This window comes from Erythrolamprus reginae, chromosome 10 (assembly GCF_031021105.1).
Source record: "Erythrolamprus reginae isolate rEryReg1 chromosome 10, rEryReg1.hap1, whole genome shotgun sequence".
Taxonomy (NCBI): domain Eukaryota; kingdom Metazoa; phylum Chordata; class Lepidosauria; order Squamata; family Dipsadidae; genus Erythrolamprus; species Erythrolamprus reginae.
The window spans coordinates 15463104-15481528 of NC_091959.1; the positions used below are offsets into that span (position 1 = coordinate 15463104).

The 18425-nt window shown below is 44.3% G+C and overlaps 1 protein-coding gene across 2 annotated transcripts; it reads right to left on the bottom strand.

The window, feature by feature from the left end:
- Positions 1-613: 613 nt before the first annotated feature.
- INTS14 (integrator complex subunit 14) lies at positions 614-18127 on the bottom strand. 2 transcript variants are annotated; one of them, XM_070763566.1, is made up of 11 exons: positions 17854-18127; positions 16406-16673; positions 15713-15976; positions 14920-15038; positions 11317-11459; positions 9784-9876; positions 9541-9685; positions 8360-8493; positions 5745-5863; positions 4573-4638; positions 614-1243 (listed from the first exon to the last, which is right to left on the bottom strand). In XM_070763566.1, the coding sequence occupies exons 2-11, from the start codon at positions 16625-16627 to the stop codon at positions 992-994; spliced, it is 1557 nt and encodes a 518-aa protein (XP_070619667.1). In that variant the 5' UTR covers positions 16628-16673; positions 17854-18127; the 3' UTR covers positions 614-991. The 2 variants fall into 2 exon arrangements, with proteins under 2 accessions (XP_070619667.1, XP_070619668.1); XM_070763567.1 differs by having other exon boundaries at positions 9541-9682; positions 17854-18105.
- Positions 18128-18425: the final 298 nt, after the last annotated feature.

The following is an 18425-nucleotide window of genomic DNA, read 5'->3' on the forward strand; positions in this document are numbered from 1 at the left end:
GATTTCTGGCTTCCAGTGAGCCTCTGGGTGGATTGGGGAGGGAGTTTTTACCCTTCTCTGGCTCCAAGGAAGCCTTTGGAGTCTGGGAAAGGTGAAATGCGAGCCTATTGGGCCTACCAGAAGTTAGGAAACAGGCTGTTTTTAACCTCCAGAGGGCCTCTGGGGGCCTGGGGAAGCTGTTTCCGCCCGGCCCAGGCATTGAATTATGGGTGTGGGCACTTGTGCATGCACGCCAGTGCACGCGCACACTTTTTCAGCACCCAAGGAAAAAAAAGGTTCACCATCACTGATATATGCAGTGTAAAAATAATCTTACACTCCACCTCAAAAAACTGGTATGATATAACGTAACAGGTTAAACTGTAATAAAATAATCTGTGATACCTCATTGTGTTGAGTTATCTGACTGGGAAAGGTTTGATCTCGTATGGTTTTTCCCAAAGGCAACGGGACTTACTTGGTTTTTAAATTTTTTGAAAACATTTCTGGCCATCCATCAATGCTCAAAAAAACAACAAGACCTGTCATCATGAATTTAACCTATGTTAGTGGGCTTGTTGTAGAGATGGGAACACCCTCCCGCAGTTTTTTGGCGATGGAAAGAAAAGTGAAATACAAATAGAATAGGTTTAATAAAAGCCCAATCTGGGGGAGGAAAGCAGTCTCGACATTTTGTAGAACAGGGGTGTCAGACACAAGGCCCGCGATGTGGTGGTAGGATCCAGCCAATGGGGCCATCGGGAATATGTAAAGGGCCAGCCCGCGTCACTTTGGCCGGCTCTACCCAATGCAAAGAGGAAACATACCAGCAGTTTGGGGAGTGGTGTCAAGCTGGCCACGCCCACCCACTTGGCTACACCCACCCAGCCAGCCACACACCCCGAACCTCCCCTCCCGAGGTCAACCCCAGCCCTGATGCGGCCCTCAAACTGAGTTTGACCCGGCTCTTATAGAACATGAATGCTCCACGGAGTCTCTGCCCAGTAACTGATCACATCCGCTCCGTCCCGCTGCCTGAGAAGTCCGTCTGCAGCGGTGTGATGTTGTGATCATAAGTCGCATACTCGGAAGATCCAGAGCTCGCCATTTTGAGCTGCTGGGCTGCGTGGCTGAGCTGGAAGGCCGCGTCGGGGTGTGCCGTGTCAGGCAAGAGAGTGCATTCCCTCTCCAGGATATCCGCCACCCCTTTCAGCAGGTCCAAAAACCCGAAGGCTAAGGCGGCCTTCCGCAGCCGGTTAAGTTCCTGGAAAAGTAAAAAGAGGAGGAAAATCAGGCATCGGATCCTCTCCGGCGTTATTGCTTTGGCTCAGCGGGAAAATTCCTCAGATCCATCCCCTCCCACTCTCCCTTAAATGACTGGGATTTCTGTTAACTTTGGACCTAGATAGTGCAAAAGTTTTTCCCCCCCCCAAAGACGTTTGTTTATTCTTCCTTTTTTCTTGCTATTTTTATTTTGTAAAAAAGAAAACAAAACACCACCATTCTTTTTTCTCCTGTTTAGTTTTTACTTTGGATGTACAGTGGTACCTCGAGATACGAGTTTAATTCGTTCCGGACCTGGGCTCTTAAGTCGAGCAGCTCTTATCTCGAACGACTTTTCCCCATAGGAATTAATGTAAATAATTTTAATTGGTTCCAGCCCTCAAAAAACTCACAAAGTTAGTCTAAATTATGCAGAAAGACATGTTTTTAATGAAGAAATGTACATGTACATATAAATGAATAATGAAGTTTCTTTCACTTAACTTGTAAACTTTCTTAAACTTTTAAATTTACATATGTTCAACTTCTCTGCCACCCAATCCTGTAGGACAGAGGTCCCCAACCCTTTTTGCACCAGGGACCGGCTTTAAGCGATCAAGAGAGGAATGGGTGAATGAATGGACGGAGGGTGGGAAGGAAGGAAGGAAAGAGGGAAGGGACAGGAACAGAGGAAGGAAGCAAGGAAACTTATGAAAGGGGAGAGTAAGAGAGGAATGAGTGAAGGGAGGGAGGGAGGGAAGAAGGTGGGAAGGAGAAAGAAAAGAAGAAATAGAGGAAGGGAAGGTAAAAGAGAGAAAGAAAAAGAGCAAGAAAGCAAGCAAGCAAGCAAGCAAGCAAGAAAGAAAGAAAGAAAGAAAGAAAGGGGGAAGGGACAGGAACAGAGGAAGGAAGCAAGGAAACTTATGAAAGGGGAGAGTAAGAGAGGAATGAGGGGAGGGAGGGAGGGAAGAAGGTGGGAAGGAGAAAGAAAAGAAGAAATAGAGGAATGGAAGGTAAAAGAGAGAAAGAAAAAGAGCAAGAAAGAAAGAAAGCAAGAAAGAAAGAAAGGGGGAAGGGACAGGAACAGAGGAAGGAAGCAAGGAAACTTATGAAAGGGGAGAGTAAGAGAGGAATGAGTGAAGGGAGGGAGGGAAGAAGGTGGGAAGGAGAAAGAAAAGAAGAAATAGAGGAAGGGAAGGTAAAAGAGAGAAAGAAAAAGAGCAAGAAAGAAAGAAAGAAAGAAAGAAAGAAAGAAAGAAAGGGGGAAGGGACAGGAACAGAGGAAGGAAGCAAGGAAACTTATGAAAGGGGAGAGTAAGAGAGGAATGAGTGAAGGGAGGGAGGGAGGGAAGAAGGTGGGAAGGAGAAAGAAAAGAAGAAATAGAAGGGAAGGTAAAAGAGAGAAAGAAAAAGAGCAAGAAAGAAAGCTGCAAGCACCCCCCCGAGCCCGCCAGGCCTGCTGCAACCTTTTAAAACACGCGCGCCGCTTCGCAGCTGTCTCCTGAAGCCGAACGCGGAAGTTAGCGTTTGGCTTCAGGAGACAGCTCCTTGGCGCTTGTATCTCGAATTTGGGCTTGTAAGTAGAACAAAAATATCTCTCCCCTCCCAGCTCTTATCTCGAGTTGCTCTTAAGTAGAGCAGCTCTTATGTCGGGGTTCCACTGTACAGTGTTCCCTCGATTTTTGCGGGTTCGAACTTCGCGAAAAGTCCATACCACGGTTTTTCAAAAATATTAATTAAAAAATACTTTGCGGGTTTTTTCCCTATGCCACAGTTTTTCCTGCCCGATGACATCATATGTCATCGGCAAACTTTCATCTGCCTTTAATAAATATTTTTTTTAATAAACTTTAATAAATAAACAAGGTGAGTAATGATCTAAATGGTTGCTAAGGGAATGGGAAATTGCACTTTAGGGGTTTAAAGTGTTATGGGAAGGCTTGTGATACTGTTCATAGCCAAAAATAGTGTATTTATTTCCGCATCTCTACTTCGCGGAAATTCGACTTTCGCGGGCGGTCTCGGAACGCATCCCCCGCGAAAATCGAGGGAACACTGTATAAGTCTTTCACCTTCTCCTTTTCACTGTTTTTTTCTTGTTTTTCTTCTCTCTCTTTTTGAGGGGGAGGGTCTTTTTTGTTGTTTGTTTGTTGGGGTTTTTTGGACCTTTTGGGAGGGATTCTCCTCCCCTAGGATATTTTTTTTTTATTTCGGGAAGTTTGTGATTGTTTTTCACTTTGTTTTTGGGGGGGGATTTCTGATTTTTTTGGATTACTGAGAAGTCTTTTCTTATTGGATTACTTTTGTGGGCGTTCTTTGGACCACTGGGTTTGTTTACCCATTGGATTACAAATATTACAGACAGGAGATAGAAGTACAAAAGGTGCAAATTTGGGATATTTGTTTATGGCATATTGGACAGAACTGTATAATTACATATGTTTTGACATGTTTATGTAAAGATGCTGTATAATGTATAATTAGATATAATGTATAATTACATATGTTTTGGTATGGATGTTTATGTAAAGATGGTGAAAAAATAAAATCTTTTTTTAAAAAAATGATTGGGCTCTGGAAAAAGGAAGTGGAAAATCAAAAAAAACCACATATTTTTATTTTGTTTGGATTGTGATTTTATTGGGCATATTTATGTGATGATTTTAAATCTTTTTTTATTGTAAGCTGCCCAGCGTCACATTGGAATGAGTCTATCTATCTATCTATCTATCTATCTATCTATCTATCTATCTATCTATCTATCTATCTATCTATCTATCTATCTACCCATCTACCTAATCTATCTTTTTGGGGATCCTGAAATAAGCGCTTGGCCTTATTGCCATGTATTCAATCAGGGGATGTCTTATTTTCGGGAAAACAGGGTACAAGTTGCATGACAGTCTGGGGGCTCTCCAGCAAAAGGAACATCTAGTTTTAGTATGTTTTAAATTTAGATTTCCACATGTTGTGTATTATGTTGTTATGAGCCGCCCTGAATCCGAGGAATAGGGTGGCATAGAAATCTATCAAATAAATAAATAAATAATCCCAAGGGAAGATGGGGGCTGTCAATATTTCAGGGCTCTGTTACTGTAACCTTACAATGAAGGGCAGTCTCTGCTTGTTTGGACTACCTTGAAGGGCTGGCACGGAGTCTATGTTGGGCACTGCCTAAGGCCATTGTGCTTCATCATGGTCTCTTTCAAAGTCCACCCCCCACCCCACCCCATGTTTTACCCGGTGTTTTCCTGTTTCCATATACCCAATCTGAAAATGTGAGACTGTTGAATAATAGCTGAACGTCAGCTTTCCGTTCCCAAGGCTCACCTTATAGAAGGTCAGGGTTTTCTCGGGGAGTTTTCTTGCATTCCTGAGTATCTTCTGTACGTCAGTCTGTGGGAAAGTGGAGAAGATACAAAAGTAATATTTTGTCTACTCCTGACCAAAGCAGAGCTGCCAACTGAAGCTAAAGAGATCGTTCTTCCTTGCTCTGTTTCCGTTGAAAAAGCAAGAGATGAATTCTGGTGTAATGGCCTTCGCTTTCAACTTCTAAGCCCCGCTGTTCAGAAAAGCAAACAGAACCTATGACCTTGGACAAATGGGAATAAAAACCGTGCAACCAACACGCTGAGGGTTTATTTATTTATTTATTTAATTTATTTATTAGATTTGTATGCCGCCCCTCTCCGTAGACTTGGGGCGGCTAACAACAATAATAAAAACAGCATATAACAAATCTAATACAGTAATACCTCATCTTACGAACCTAATTGGTTCCTGGAGGAGGTTCGTAAGGCGAAAAGTTCGTAAGACGAAACATTGTTTCCCATAGGAAACAATGTAAAATGAATTAATGCGTGCAAGAAAAAAAACGCAAAAAAACACCGCTGCCCGGCTGTCACCTTTTGAAACAGCCGGGCGCTTCTCGGCGTCCTCCCGAACCCGAACGCCAAACCTGAACTTTTGCCGAACTTCCAGGTTCGGCATTCGGGAGGCTGCCGAGAAGCCCCGCCACCCGGCTGTTGCCTTTTGAAACAGCCGGGGGGCTTCTCGGCGTTCTCCTGAACGCCGAACCCGGAAGTTCGGCAAAAGTTCAGGGTCGGCATTCGGGTTCAGGAGGACACTGAGAAGCCCCGCCGCCCGGCTGTTAGCTTTTCAAAAGAGCCGCGGAGCTGTCGGGCCGGTCAGGAGGCTGGAAAGGAGGTGGGGAATCCCAATAGGGAATTCCACGGGCGGAGCTTTGACGTCACAAAGACGTCCTTCCTGGCCGGCCGAAACGTGGCAGAACAGTTGAGGCAGAACAAGCAGTGACCTTGGCTTGGAGAAAGGAATCTTTGGTTTTGTCTAGTAACTTTCCCCTCTGACTACTCACTGCCCCTCCCATCCCCCCTTGCGTTGTGACACCATCTCTCCGGAAAGGTTGCTGTCCTGATTAATCTTTTTAGTAATGAAGCCTTCTCTGCCCCGCAAGAAGCAAAGTTGGATTCTGCCAGCTTTACCTGCAGGCCGTTCGGCTTAATCCACACCGTGACGTTCTGAGCGTAGCTTCGCTTGTTCTTGGGCTGCAAAGGGAAGGGGCTCTTGTTGTCATCTTCCCCGTAGGGGTTCTCCTTCGCGTCTGAAAAAAAAGAAGTGCACAGATAGTCCTCGTTTAGTGACAATTGGGACCAGCAGTTCAGTTGTTAAACAAAGCAGTCGCAAAGTGGACATCGTGATTATGTTTATTATTTATTAGATTTGTATGAAGTCTACTGAGGACCCAGATTGTTGGGGGCAAGAGGCTAACACTGTAAACCGCTTACGGAGGGCTGTAAAGCACCGTGAAGCGGTATATAAGTGCTGTGCTATTCTATTCTACAGGTGTCAAACTTGCTGCATCACGTTGCCATCATGTGATATATCGCAACATTTCCCCCTCTCCGCACCTGGGGTGGGCGTGGCCTGTGCATGACACATCTGGCCTGCAGGCTGCCAGTTTGACATCCCCTATTCTATTCCTTTCTTTTCTCTTGATATGAAGGCTCAGTGGTTAGAATATAATAATAATAATAATAATAATAATAATAATAATAACAACAACAACAACAACAACAACAATAATAATATATTGGATTTGTATGCCGCCCCTCTCCGCAGACTCGGGGCGGCTAACAACAATAATAAACACAACATGTACAATCCAATAATAAAAACAACTAAAAACCCTTATTATAAAACCAAACATACACACAGACATACCATGCACAACTTGTAATGGCCTAGGGGGAAGGAATATCTCAACTCCCCCATGCCTGGCGGTATAAATGAGTCTTGAGTAATTTACAAAAGACAGGGAGGGTGGGGGCAGTTCTAATCTCCGGGGGAGTTGGTTCCATGGTTAGAATGCAGCATGGCAAGCTGACCGTGCCCACTGCCAGCAGTTCGATCCTTACCGGCTGAAGGTTAACTCAGCCTTCCATCCTTCCAAAGTTTGTAAAATGAGGACCCGGATTGCTGGGGTCAATATACTGATTCTGTAAACCACTTGGGGAGGGTTGTAAAGCAGTATGTAAGTCTAAGGGCTGTTGCTATTCACCTTCATTTCCTAAAGCTTCAAGAAGCCCAGCAGCAATTCCTGAAAAGGGGACCCTAAAATGGATCAAAAGGATGTTTGACATCAACACAAATTGGAGACCCTATGAGAGACATTTCACTGCTGATACAATAGGCAATCATGTCTTCTGGAGGATAATGCATACCCAAGAGCAGTACTGGGAACCAGCTTCCATCCGATGTCCGCACCGCCCCCACCCTACTGGCCTTTCATAAGGCCACGAAGACCTGGCTGTGCCGGCAGGCTTGGGGGCCATAAATTTTACATCCAATTTTATGAATGGTGTGCATGTGTATGACGGTGACTGTTTTTTAATCTTTATGGAGTTTCATTTTACAATGTTTTAGTTTAGTTTAGTTCGACTTCTTTTACCTTTGTATCTATTTTATTGTATTTTTATCCCTGTTGTAAACATAGAAACATAGAAATCTGACAGCAGAAAAAGACCTCATGATCCATCTAGTCTGCCCTTATATTATTTTCTGTATTTTATCTTAGGATGAATCTATGTTTATCCCAGGCATGTTTAAATTCAGTTACTGTGGATTTATCTACCACGTCTGCTGGAAGTTTGTTCCAAGGATCTACTACTCTTTCAGTAAAATAATATTTTCTCATGTTGCTTTTGATCTTTCCCCCAACTAACTTCAGATTGTGTCCCCTTGTTCTTGTGTTCACTTTCCTATTAAAAACACTTCCCTCCTGAACCTTATTTAACCCTTTAACATATTTAAATGTTTTGATCATGTCCCCCCTTTTCCTTCTGTCTTCCAGACTATACAGATTGAGTTCATTAAATCTTTCCTGATACGTTTTATGCTTAAGACCTTCGACCATTCTTGTAGGCCGTCTTTGGACCCGTTCCATTTTGTCAATATCTTTTTGTAGGTGAGGTCTCCAGAACTGAACACAGTATTCCAAATGTGGTCTCACCAGCACTCTATATAGCGGGATCATAAATCTTCCTCTTCCTGCTTGTTATACCTCTAGCTATGCAGCTAAGCATCCTACTTGCTTTCCCTACCGCCTGACTGCACTGTTCACCCATTTTGAGACTGTCTGAAATCACTACCCCTAAATCCTTTTCTTTTGAAGTATTTGCTAACACAGAACTGCCAATACAATACTCAGATTGAGGATTCCTTTCCCCCAAGTGCATTATTTTACATTTGGAAACATTAAACTGCAGTTTCCATTGCTTTGACCATTTATCTAGTAAAGCTAAATCATTTACCATATTGTAAACCGCCCTGAGTCCTTCGGGACTGAGCAGTATAGAAGTCAAATGAATGAATGAATGAATGAATGAATGAATGAATGAATGAATGAATGAATGAAGGAAGGAAGGAACTAACTAACTAACTAACTAACTAACTAACTAACTAACTAACTAACTAACTAACTAACTAACTAACTAACTAACTATGCCACCGTCTAAGCACATCAAGAGATATGTGTCAGAATGGAAGTTATAAGCAGGGAGGGAACGAGTGGCACCGTTTCAACCAGCATGGCCAGTACCTGAGATGGGACCAAGCTGGGCCATCTTGCCCAGCCAAGGAAGTGGCTCCGGTCCTGGCTCAAAGAGAGACATCATTAGGTTGGATTTTTTCTTGCTGTCAGCTTGAGAATACAGCATTCCGTACCATTCGGGTCTGAAGAAAGAACCAGAGAGTCACAAAATGAAAATAGCTTAGGAAAAAAATAAAAATATGTACATACAGATAATCTTTTGAGTTGCGGCCACGGCCGAATCCAAAATTTCTCGTTGCTAAGTTCTTAAGGGAGCTTTGCTTGACAGCTTTAAGACTTGTGGACTCCAACTCCCAGAATTCCTCCCCGTCATTCTAGATGGGGTAATTAGAAGGCAAAACCACCCATTTTTGTGAAAAACAGGCCATTTTTCTGCAAAAATGGGGTGGGCAAAGATTCTGGGAAGCCTGCAGAGAGCTCCTGAGTGCTGGCAAAAATGCCTGGTTTTGTGAAAAGCGGGCGGGTTTTTTTGCCTGTTTTTTTCATAAAAATAGGGGAGGGGGGTTGCCTTCCCCCAGTCCCTCTGCCCCCCCCCCCCCGTTTTTGCAAAAATGGGACATGAGAGCAGTGCTTTGGCAGGCCAAAAGAAATGGCTGTACTCGGTGTATAAGACACATCTTCTTTTGGGGGAGATGTGTCTTATACTCTAAAAAATATGGTATGTTTTCTTCTGAGCAACATCATCATCTCAGGGACCGCATGAATCCCAGCGACCAGTTATGTCTCACAGAGTGGGTCTTCTCCGTGTCCCGTCAACTAAACAATGTCGCTTGGCGGGACCCAGGGGAAGAGCCTTCTCTGTGGCGGCCCCGGCCCTCTGGAACCAACTCCCCCCAGAGATTAGAATTGCCCCCACCCTCCTTGCCTTTCGTAAGCTCCTTAAAACCCACCTCTGCCGCTAGGCATGGGGGAACTGAGATACCCTTTCCCCCTAGGCCTTTACAATTTTATGCATGGTATGTCTGTATGTATGTTTGGTTTTTATAATAATGGGTTTTAACTGTTTTAATATTGGATTGTTATATGCTGTTTTTATTACTGTTGTTAGCCGCCCCGAGTCTACGGAGAGGGGCGGCATACAAATCCAATAAATAAATAAATAAATAAATTTATTTTCCTGGTGGCTACATCCACATTGTCACCTCCCATCCACAGGCCAACCTCCGTACCCCAACTGAACAACAGCCACCATTCCTTCCACTTTCAGGCTCCCGTGAAGGAGCACGCAGAAGTTGGGGATCTTTCCCGTGATTTGATTGGCTGAATTCTCATCTTCAACATCCTCGGCGATGCCTGGGCCCATCTCGTCTCCTTCTGGGCAGGAAGAGAAGAGAAAGCCATCACAACCTGCCCTGTCCTGTGGGTCCTGCCAATTGAGGAACTGACAGCCTGGGGAAGGTGGGATCACTCACCTTTGTTGAGTGCAATAGGCAACACCAGGTGTCTGGACAAGACCGGCGGGCTGGCAATATCTGCTATGTCAATAAAGCCAACAATTTCCAGATCTACAAAAGGAAAAAGTACTTTCAGGTCTGAGAACTGGGCATGGCTAGTCTAATGAAGACACAATAGCAGTTTTCCACTATTTGAGGGGCTGCCACAGAGAGGAGGGGGTCAGGCTATTTTACAAAGCATGTGAAAAGCAGACAAGGAATAATGGATGGAAACTAAACAAGGAGAGATTCAACCTAGAAACAAGGAGAAACTTTCTGAGAGTAAAAAAAAATCAACCAATGGAACAGAGGATGCCTTCGGAAGTCGTGGGAGTTTCATCACTGGAGGCTTTCAAGAAGAGATTGGACTGCCAACTGTCAGAAATGGTGTAGAGTCTCCTGCTTGGGTGGGGGGTTGGGCTAGATGACCTAACAAGGTCCCTTCCAACTCTGTTAATCTTTTAAGACTTTGTTTTCATTTCATAGAAACATAGAAGATTGACGGCAGAAAAACACCTCCTGGTCCATCTAGTCTGCCCTTATACTATTTCCTGTATTTTATCTTAGTATGGATTTAATGTAGAAGAAATAAATATAGAAAAAAGCAATTGGGTAGATCATAATCCGATAAATGTTATACGGAAGGAACGAAAAAGGATACTAAGAGAGACCTTGAACCAATCAAAGCTAAAAGAAAAGGAATGTATCCAATATATGGAAAGAGAAATGGACTTTAAAAAAAAGAGAACAGAAAAGAAGAAAACAAAATGTTTGGGATACCGCAAAGGCATATACAGTGTTCCCTCGATTTTCGCGGGTTCAAACTTTGCGAATAACCTATACCACGGTTTTTCAAAAAATATTAATAAAAAAAAAACATTGTGTTTTTTTTCCTATACCACGGTTTTTCCCACCCAATGATGTCATAGGTCATCGCCAAACTAATAATTTTTGCAAATAAATAACAAAAAAATAATTATTGTTAATAAATAATTATGTTTATAAATATCAGGATTACTAAGTGTCTTATTCAATGGTGAGTACCAGTAATAATGGTGAATAAATGGTTGTTAAGGGAATGGGAAATGGTAATTTAGGGGTTTAAAGTGTTAAGGGGAGGCTTGTGATACTGTCCATAGCCAAAAATGGTGCATTTACTTCCGCATCTCTACTTCGCGGAAATTCGACTTTCGCGGGCGGTCTCGGAACGCATCCCCCGTGGAAATTGAGGGAACACTGTATTGGAGAAGTGTTTCCCAACCTTGGCAACTTGAAGATATTTGGACTGGGGGATATGCTGGCTGGGGAATTCTGGGAATTGAAGTCCAGATATCTTCAAGTTGCCAAGGTTGGGAAACACTGTGTTAGAGGACTAGCTATAACATACATGGGAAAGAAAAATAAAAAGAAAAGACAAAAAGCAAAAAGGTGTGATGGACTTTAAGGCACAGGAAGAAAGTAAAACAGAAGAAAGCAAGAGTTAAAATCATTTGCGGAGAAGAAAATGTTTACCTGTGTTAATTGTTTTAGGGATTGGGTCAATTTCTTCATCTATAACGAATGGCTCCGGCCTGGGAAAAGCTTGCACATCTGACGACAAGTGGCCACATTTCAACACAGCATGGAAAGGTGTGTACGCCACATCTATTAGCTTTCTAGGGCAAGAGATGATCATTAGTAAAAATCCACAGAAATAAATCACGACAGCAGGAGCTTGTTCCAGTTATCTTTCAGGGGTGGAAATGCAGATCAGTGATCAAGTCAATTTCTTTACTCTGCAAGAGTTCAAGCCAGGATGAGCAAGCTCTAGGACAGTGATGGCAAACCTATTGCACGGGTGCCACAGGTGGCATGTGGAGCCATATCTGCTGGCAATGCGAGCAGTTGCCCTAGTTCAGTTCCAACATTCATTCATTCATTCATTCATTCATTCATTCATTCATTCATTCATTCATTTATTGGATTTGTATGCTGCCTCCCTCTGTAGACTCGGGGCGGCTAACAACAGTGGTAAAAACAACATGCGACAATCCAATACTAAAACAGCTAAAAACCCCTATTTTAAAACCAATCGTACATACAAACATACCATACATAAATTGTAGAAGCCTAGGGGGAAAGAATATCTCAGTTCCCCCATGCCTGACGGCAGAGGTGGGTTTTAAGAAGCTTACGAAAGGCAAGAAGGGTGGGGGCTATTCTAATCTCTGGGGGGGGGGAGTTGGTTCTAGAGGGCCGGGGCTGCCACAGAGAAGGCTCTTCCCCTGGGTCCCGCCAAACGGCATTGTTTAGTTGACGGGACCCAGAGAAGGCCAACTCTCTGGGACCTAACTGGTCACTGGGATTCGTGTGGCAGAAGGCAGTCCTGGAAATAATCTGGCACGGTGCCATGAAGGTCTTTATAGGTCATAACCAACACTTTGAATTGTGACCGGAAACTGATCGGCAACCAATGCAGACTGCAGAGTGTTGGTGTAACATGGGCATATTTAGGGAAGCCCATGATTGCTCTCGCAGCTTCATTCTGCACGATCTGAAGTTTCCGAACACTTTTCAAAGGTAGCCCCATGTAGAGAGCATTACAGTAGTCGAACCTCGAGGTGATGAGGGCATGAGTGACTGTGAGCAGTGACTCCTGGTCCAGATAGGGCCGCAACTGGTGCACCAGGCGAACCTGGGCAAATGCCCCCCTCGCCACAGCTGAAAGATGTTTCTCTAATGTGAGCTGTGGATCGAGGAGGATGCCCAAGTTGCGGACCCTATCTGAGGGGGTTAGTAATTCCCCCCCCCCAGGGTAATGGATGGACAGATGGAATTGTCCTTAGGAGGCAAAACCCACAGCCACTCCGTCTTATCAGGGTTGAGTTTGAGTCTGTTGACACCCATCCAGACCACAACAGCCTCCAGACACCGGCACATCACTTCCACTGCTTCACTGACTGGACAAGGGGTGGAGATGTAAAGCTGGTATCATCTGCATATTGATGATACCTCACCCCATGACCTTGCACCCAGCGGTTTCATGTAGATATTAAATAGCAGGGGGGAGAGGACCGACAACATGCATGTGCGTGCCAGCCAGCTAATTTTTGGCTCTCACAGAGGCTTTGGGAGGGCGTTTTTGGCTTCCAGTGAGCCTCCAGGGGATGGGGGAGGACGCTTTTACCTTTCCCTGTCTCCAGGGAAGCCTTTGGAGCCTGGGGAGGACAAAACATGAGCCTCTTGGGCCCACCAGAAGTTGGGAAACAGGCCATTTCTGGCCTCCAGAGGGCCTCTGGGGGTTGAAAGAAGCTGTTTTCGCCCTCCCCAGGCATTGAAATATGGGTGTGGGCACTTGCGCATGTGCTATAGCGCATGCCCATGCTCTTTCGTCACCCGAGGGGGAAAAGGTTTGCCATCACTGCTCTAGGATTTCCGCATCATGCGTTAAAACAGTGTGCATTTTAATCTTGGATCTTGAATGTGAAATGGGCTCTACATTTCTCTAAGCCTGTTGCCTCCCTTGCCTTAATCAGAAATGCGCAATGTTTGGTAATAATTATTTGTATATGTACGATTGTTGAAGAGGTAAATGAGAAACAGTGGGATAGATATGTGTGTTAAAGCAAGTGAAACCTAGATTTGAGTTGGATGGGAACTTGTCATTTGGCAGGCCCCAGGGGAAGAGCCTTCTCTGTGGCAGCCCCGGCCCTCTGGAATCAACTCCCCCCGGAGATTAGAACTGCCCCCACACTCCTTGTCTTTCGTAAATTACTCAAGACCCATCTATATCGCCAGACATGGGGGAGTTGAGACATCTTTCCCCCAGGCTTTTTTATATTTATGTTTGGGTATGTATATGTTGTTTGCTTTTTTAAATATGATAGGGTTTTATGTGCTTTTTAATATTAGATTTGTTTTCGCTGGAATATTGTTTTTATTATTGTTGTGAGCCACCCCGAGTCTTCGGAGAGGGGCAGCATACAAATCTAATAAATTGAATTGAATTGAATTGTGGAGAATTGTGATCAAGGAGTGAAGGAAGAATGGAGTATGGCATAGTAATGCAAATTATTATTATTATTATTATTATTATTATTATTATTATTATTATTATTATTATTTAGATTTGTATGCCGCCCCTCTCCGTAGACTGTCATTCCTCATAATTTCACAGGAGTTTTAATAAACAGTAGTAAAATGCCCCCAATTGGACTTGTTGGTGATTGTGGATCAACCCACGGGATGGGTTGAGGCTTATCCTTGTGTGGATGAAACTGCAAGGACTGTCACTCGTCTGTTACTGGAACAGATCATACCTAGGTATGGCTTGGTCCAGGTAATAGACTCAGATAAAGGAACACATTTCACAGGGAAGGTAGTCTAGGTAATAATGCAGGGATTGGGGATAACATGGGACTTTCATAGTCCCTGGCACCCAGAATCTTCTGGGAACGAATGAATGGGACGAATGAATGGGTGCATTAATAAAATTATATGTTGGAACAGGCCTGAATTGGATGAAAGGCCTTCCATTGGCTTTATTAAGAATCAGACAGATGCCACGAAAAGAAAAGATCTTTGTCTGATTATTTCTTTTTAGGAATTTCAGCGAACGCCAGACTAGATTAGATTAGATTAGATTTATTGGATTTATATGCCACCCCTCTCCGTAGACTCGGGGCGGCTCACAACAATGGTAAACAAAACATAGTAACAAATCTAATATTTCACAATCTAAATTACAGTTTTAAATTAAAAAATCCAAAAGAGCCCCAATATATAAAAACAAGCACACAATCGAATCATACACAAAAACTACATGGGCAAGGGGGAGATGTTTCAGTTCCCCCATGCCTGACGGCAGAGGTGGGTTTTAAGGAGTTTCCGAAAGGCAAGGAGGGTGGGGGCAATCCTAATCTCTGGGGGGAGCTGGTTCCAGAGGGTCGGAGCCACCACAGAGAAGGCTCTTCCCCTGGGTCCCGCCAGACGACATTGTTTAGTCGACGGGACCCGGAGAAGGCCAACTCTGTGGGACCTAACCGGTCGCTGGGATTCGTGTGGCAGAAGGCGATCCCGGAGATATTCTGGCCCGATGCCAGTTTCACCCAATGATTCTTAACCAAGATTGCTTACCCAAACATCGACTGTACATTTTTCAAGCAAAGGGGCCCATCAATGGTAAAAATCTGCCCCTCTCCGTTATTTAAGTCAATGAGCCGTTCAAGGCAGTCTAGAGAATCGGAGCTTTGGAGCTTCAAATGGAAAGGAAACACAGTTTTACACACCATGGAAAAAACATATCAAAACATACACAAAAAAACCCCTTAGGAGAGAACTTCCAATAATCAACAACAAAAACATCACTATTTATTTGTCTGCTCTGCATAATGCATTTGTGTGCATTAGCCTCTGATGTTTTCACTGGCACGACGAATAAGTCAAACTTTGCCCAAAATAATCAATGGACACAGGTTTGAGGAGAGAAAAGGGGCAAAATAATAGCAGAGAAATAACTTTTCAGCCTCCCGGGACATTACAGAGCATAAACTAGGCATATTGGAAAAAAAGAAACTTCAAATAGTGTTTAAATTTGTTTTGAAAGTGTTACAATCGAGCAAGAGATTGCTGAACTCACATTTATCAAATTCAGGTTTATTACAATTCTTAATTGATAAATTGTGATACATCTCCCATGTTGCCTACATCTCCATCGCCCACCACTTCTCCCTCCCTTTTCCTATTTCACCCCAATTTTAATTCTCCATTGGTCTCATCACTCCATGTGCTTTATAAGAGTGAGGGGCAAATTCACAAAAACCCCTCTGCCTTTCAATCAAACTGGTTCCCTTCCAAATTAGCGTTAAGGCCAATGCAAATCTGAGACTGATCTAATTATATCCCTTCCTGGCCCTCAAAGGGGACTCACCTCTTCCAGGTTAGCCATGCACATGACGTAAAGCTTCGATGGAAACGGAAAAGGCAGCGGGAACCGGTTGCTTTCACCCCGCTGGCTGAGCGTGGACAGAGAGTGGCGCAGGGAGCCCCTCCCAATGCCCAAGCTGCCATCGGTGACCAGGACCACCTGGCAAGGAATGGCACCGCCCCACTCCTGCTGCACGATGCTGCAAACTCCCAGCAGGGCTGACTCCAAGCACGTTTTGTCGTAATCATCTATATTACTCAAGGCTTCCTGGGAAAAAAAGTGGACACTTATTGGGCTGGGCTAAAACAAAGCTCAATTTCTAAATTGACAGAGTTAATTCAGGCTGATTTTTTTTCCTTAAGAAAATAAAATAAATTGTTGTGCACCTCAATGGGGAGGGGGAGATTGCTCCACAAGGTGGGGGCAATGGCTGAGAAGACTCTCTTCCTGGAACCCACCAAATTCTTTTGCTGATGAGGTCTGCAACATACCTCCCCTACCTGAACCAGGTGGGATGGGCTGATGTAACATGATGAAAGCCTCTTCTGTACTTTATTATTTAGAAAGCAAATTTATATAGCTACCCATCCACCAGAGCAGCAAAGAGAGACAAAAACATTGTCTAAATCTACAGTCTATGAATATGCAGCATGTGACAATTGAATACAAGCTCAGATCGCTGCTTTTGTACTGCACCTGGAGTGTGTTGTAGTCTCTTGTGAAGGGGACCATCAGCTCCCAGAGAGATGAAAACACAATCAAGGCAGTAAACTCCAATTTGTAGTTGGTAGCCATGTGCTCAAAAAGCATCGTCAGACCATGGGCCGCTAAATGCTTCCGCTGGTATTCTTCAGAGCCTTCAATGGAGACCGGGCGGGTCATGGAAAGAGACACATCCATGACCACAACAGTTGGCATGGTGGCGCCTTCTTTCTGCTGTCAAATGCAGAAGGGAAAAAAATCTCTGCAGAGGAAATAAAATGAGATTTTCAGCAGCCTGTTCCTTTCAAATTACAGGAGTGTGTTCACGGATACCTGGCAAAACAAGTTGGTCAATCTTGAGAAAGTTACTGTGAGTTTGTCTGATACATGGCGCTACCTTTGAAAAGTGTTCCGAAAACTCAAATCGTCCAAAATGCAGCTGCGCGAGCGGTATTGGGCCTTCCAAGGCATGCCCATATCTCAAGATCACTCCGCGGACTGCACTGGCTGCTGATTGGTTTCCAGACAAAATTTATAGTGTTGGTTATGACCTATAAAGCCCTACATGGCATAGGACCAGATTATCTCCGTGACCGCCTTCTGCCGCACGAATCCCAGCGTCCGGTGAGGTCCCACAGAGTTGGTGTTCTCAGGGTCCTGTCTACCAGACAATGCTGGCTGGCGGGACCCAGGGGAAGAGCTGCAATTTGGATTCTAGTTTCTATGAATCTTTGCAAAATTGCAAATGCATCAGAGAAGAGAAACTAAGATGATCAAAGGCCTGGAGACTAAAACATGAAAAACGACTGCAGGATTTGGGTTTGGCTAGAGAACAGAAGGACTAAGAGTGAGATGATAGCAATTTGGAGAGGGGCGGCATACAAATCTAATAAATAAATAAATAAATAAATAAAATAAATATTTCAGTATTTGAGGGGTTGCCACAAAGAGGAGGGGGCTCAACTTATTCTCCAAAGCACCAGAAGGTAAGATAAGAAACAACAGATGAAAGAAGCAACCTGGAATTAAGGAGAAACTTCCTAACAAGTGAGGACAAATAACCAGTGGAAGAACACTTTCCTCCAGAAGTTGTGGGTGCTCCATCACTGGAGGATTTTACAAAGAGTTGGGCAGAAATCTCGGCACAGTCCAAGATTTTTTAAAAACAGATTCCCTTCAAATGACAATGAAAGTTAAAGATAGACAGGATTTGGAATATTATAAGGTTTTTCTTCCCTTCCATTTTCTCTTCCTACCCTCTTTCCTTCTTCTCCCTCTCTCTTTCATCTTCCTTCCTCCCACCTCCCCTCCACCCCCAAATCCTCTTTTTCGGACTCTGGGGCGCAGCTATCCCACCCAGGATGAGGTTCCGCCTCCCCACCTCCCTTCCGGCCAGGGCTTTCCTGGTGGTCTCCCATTCCCGCTTAAACTTCTCTGCTCACCCTCGCTGTTTCGAACCCCCCCAGTCAAGCCGGCCGGCTCGTTTACAACGGGGTGTCCGGCAGGAAGCTCCCCCCCGCTTCCGCCCACAGGTGCACTGCGTCAGTCTTCCCCACGGCCGAGGCTCCCCTGCATCCTCCTCCCCGCTGCATGGAGGAATTTCAAAACATTCCCTGCCGCCACCGCGGCCGTGAAATTTCGTTCCGGGGTTCGCCAGAAGCCTCCCCTTCTGGGCATGTGCGAGTTGCGTGCGCAGACTCAGTAGGAGCCTGCTTCAGAACTTCTCTTTAGGGGCGGTGCCAGATAGGCGCAGCACGAGCGCTATAGGGCAGCCGTGAGCACTTCGCAGCCAGTGAACGCAGCTGTTTTCAGGATGATGATGATGACTTGTTACATTTTTTTTACTCCATCTTGGGTCACCCTATATGAAGACAGTGTGCTTTTTCATTGGGCAGTGAATACACATTGATTGATTTTGTCCATTACACAATGAGGGTTGTAGTGGGTATACAAACAGTAAAATACATAATGGTTATAGAGGATATACTCATAGTAAAATATATCTAAGAAAGAA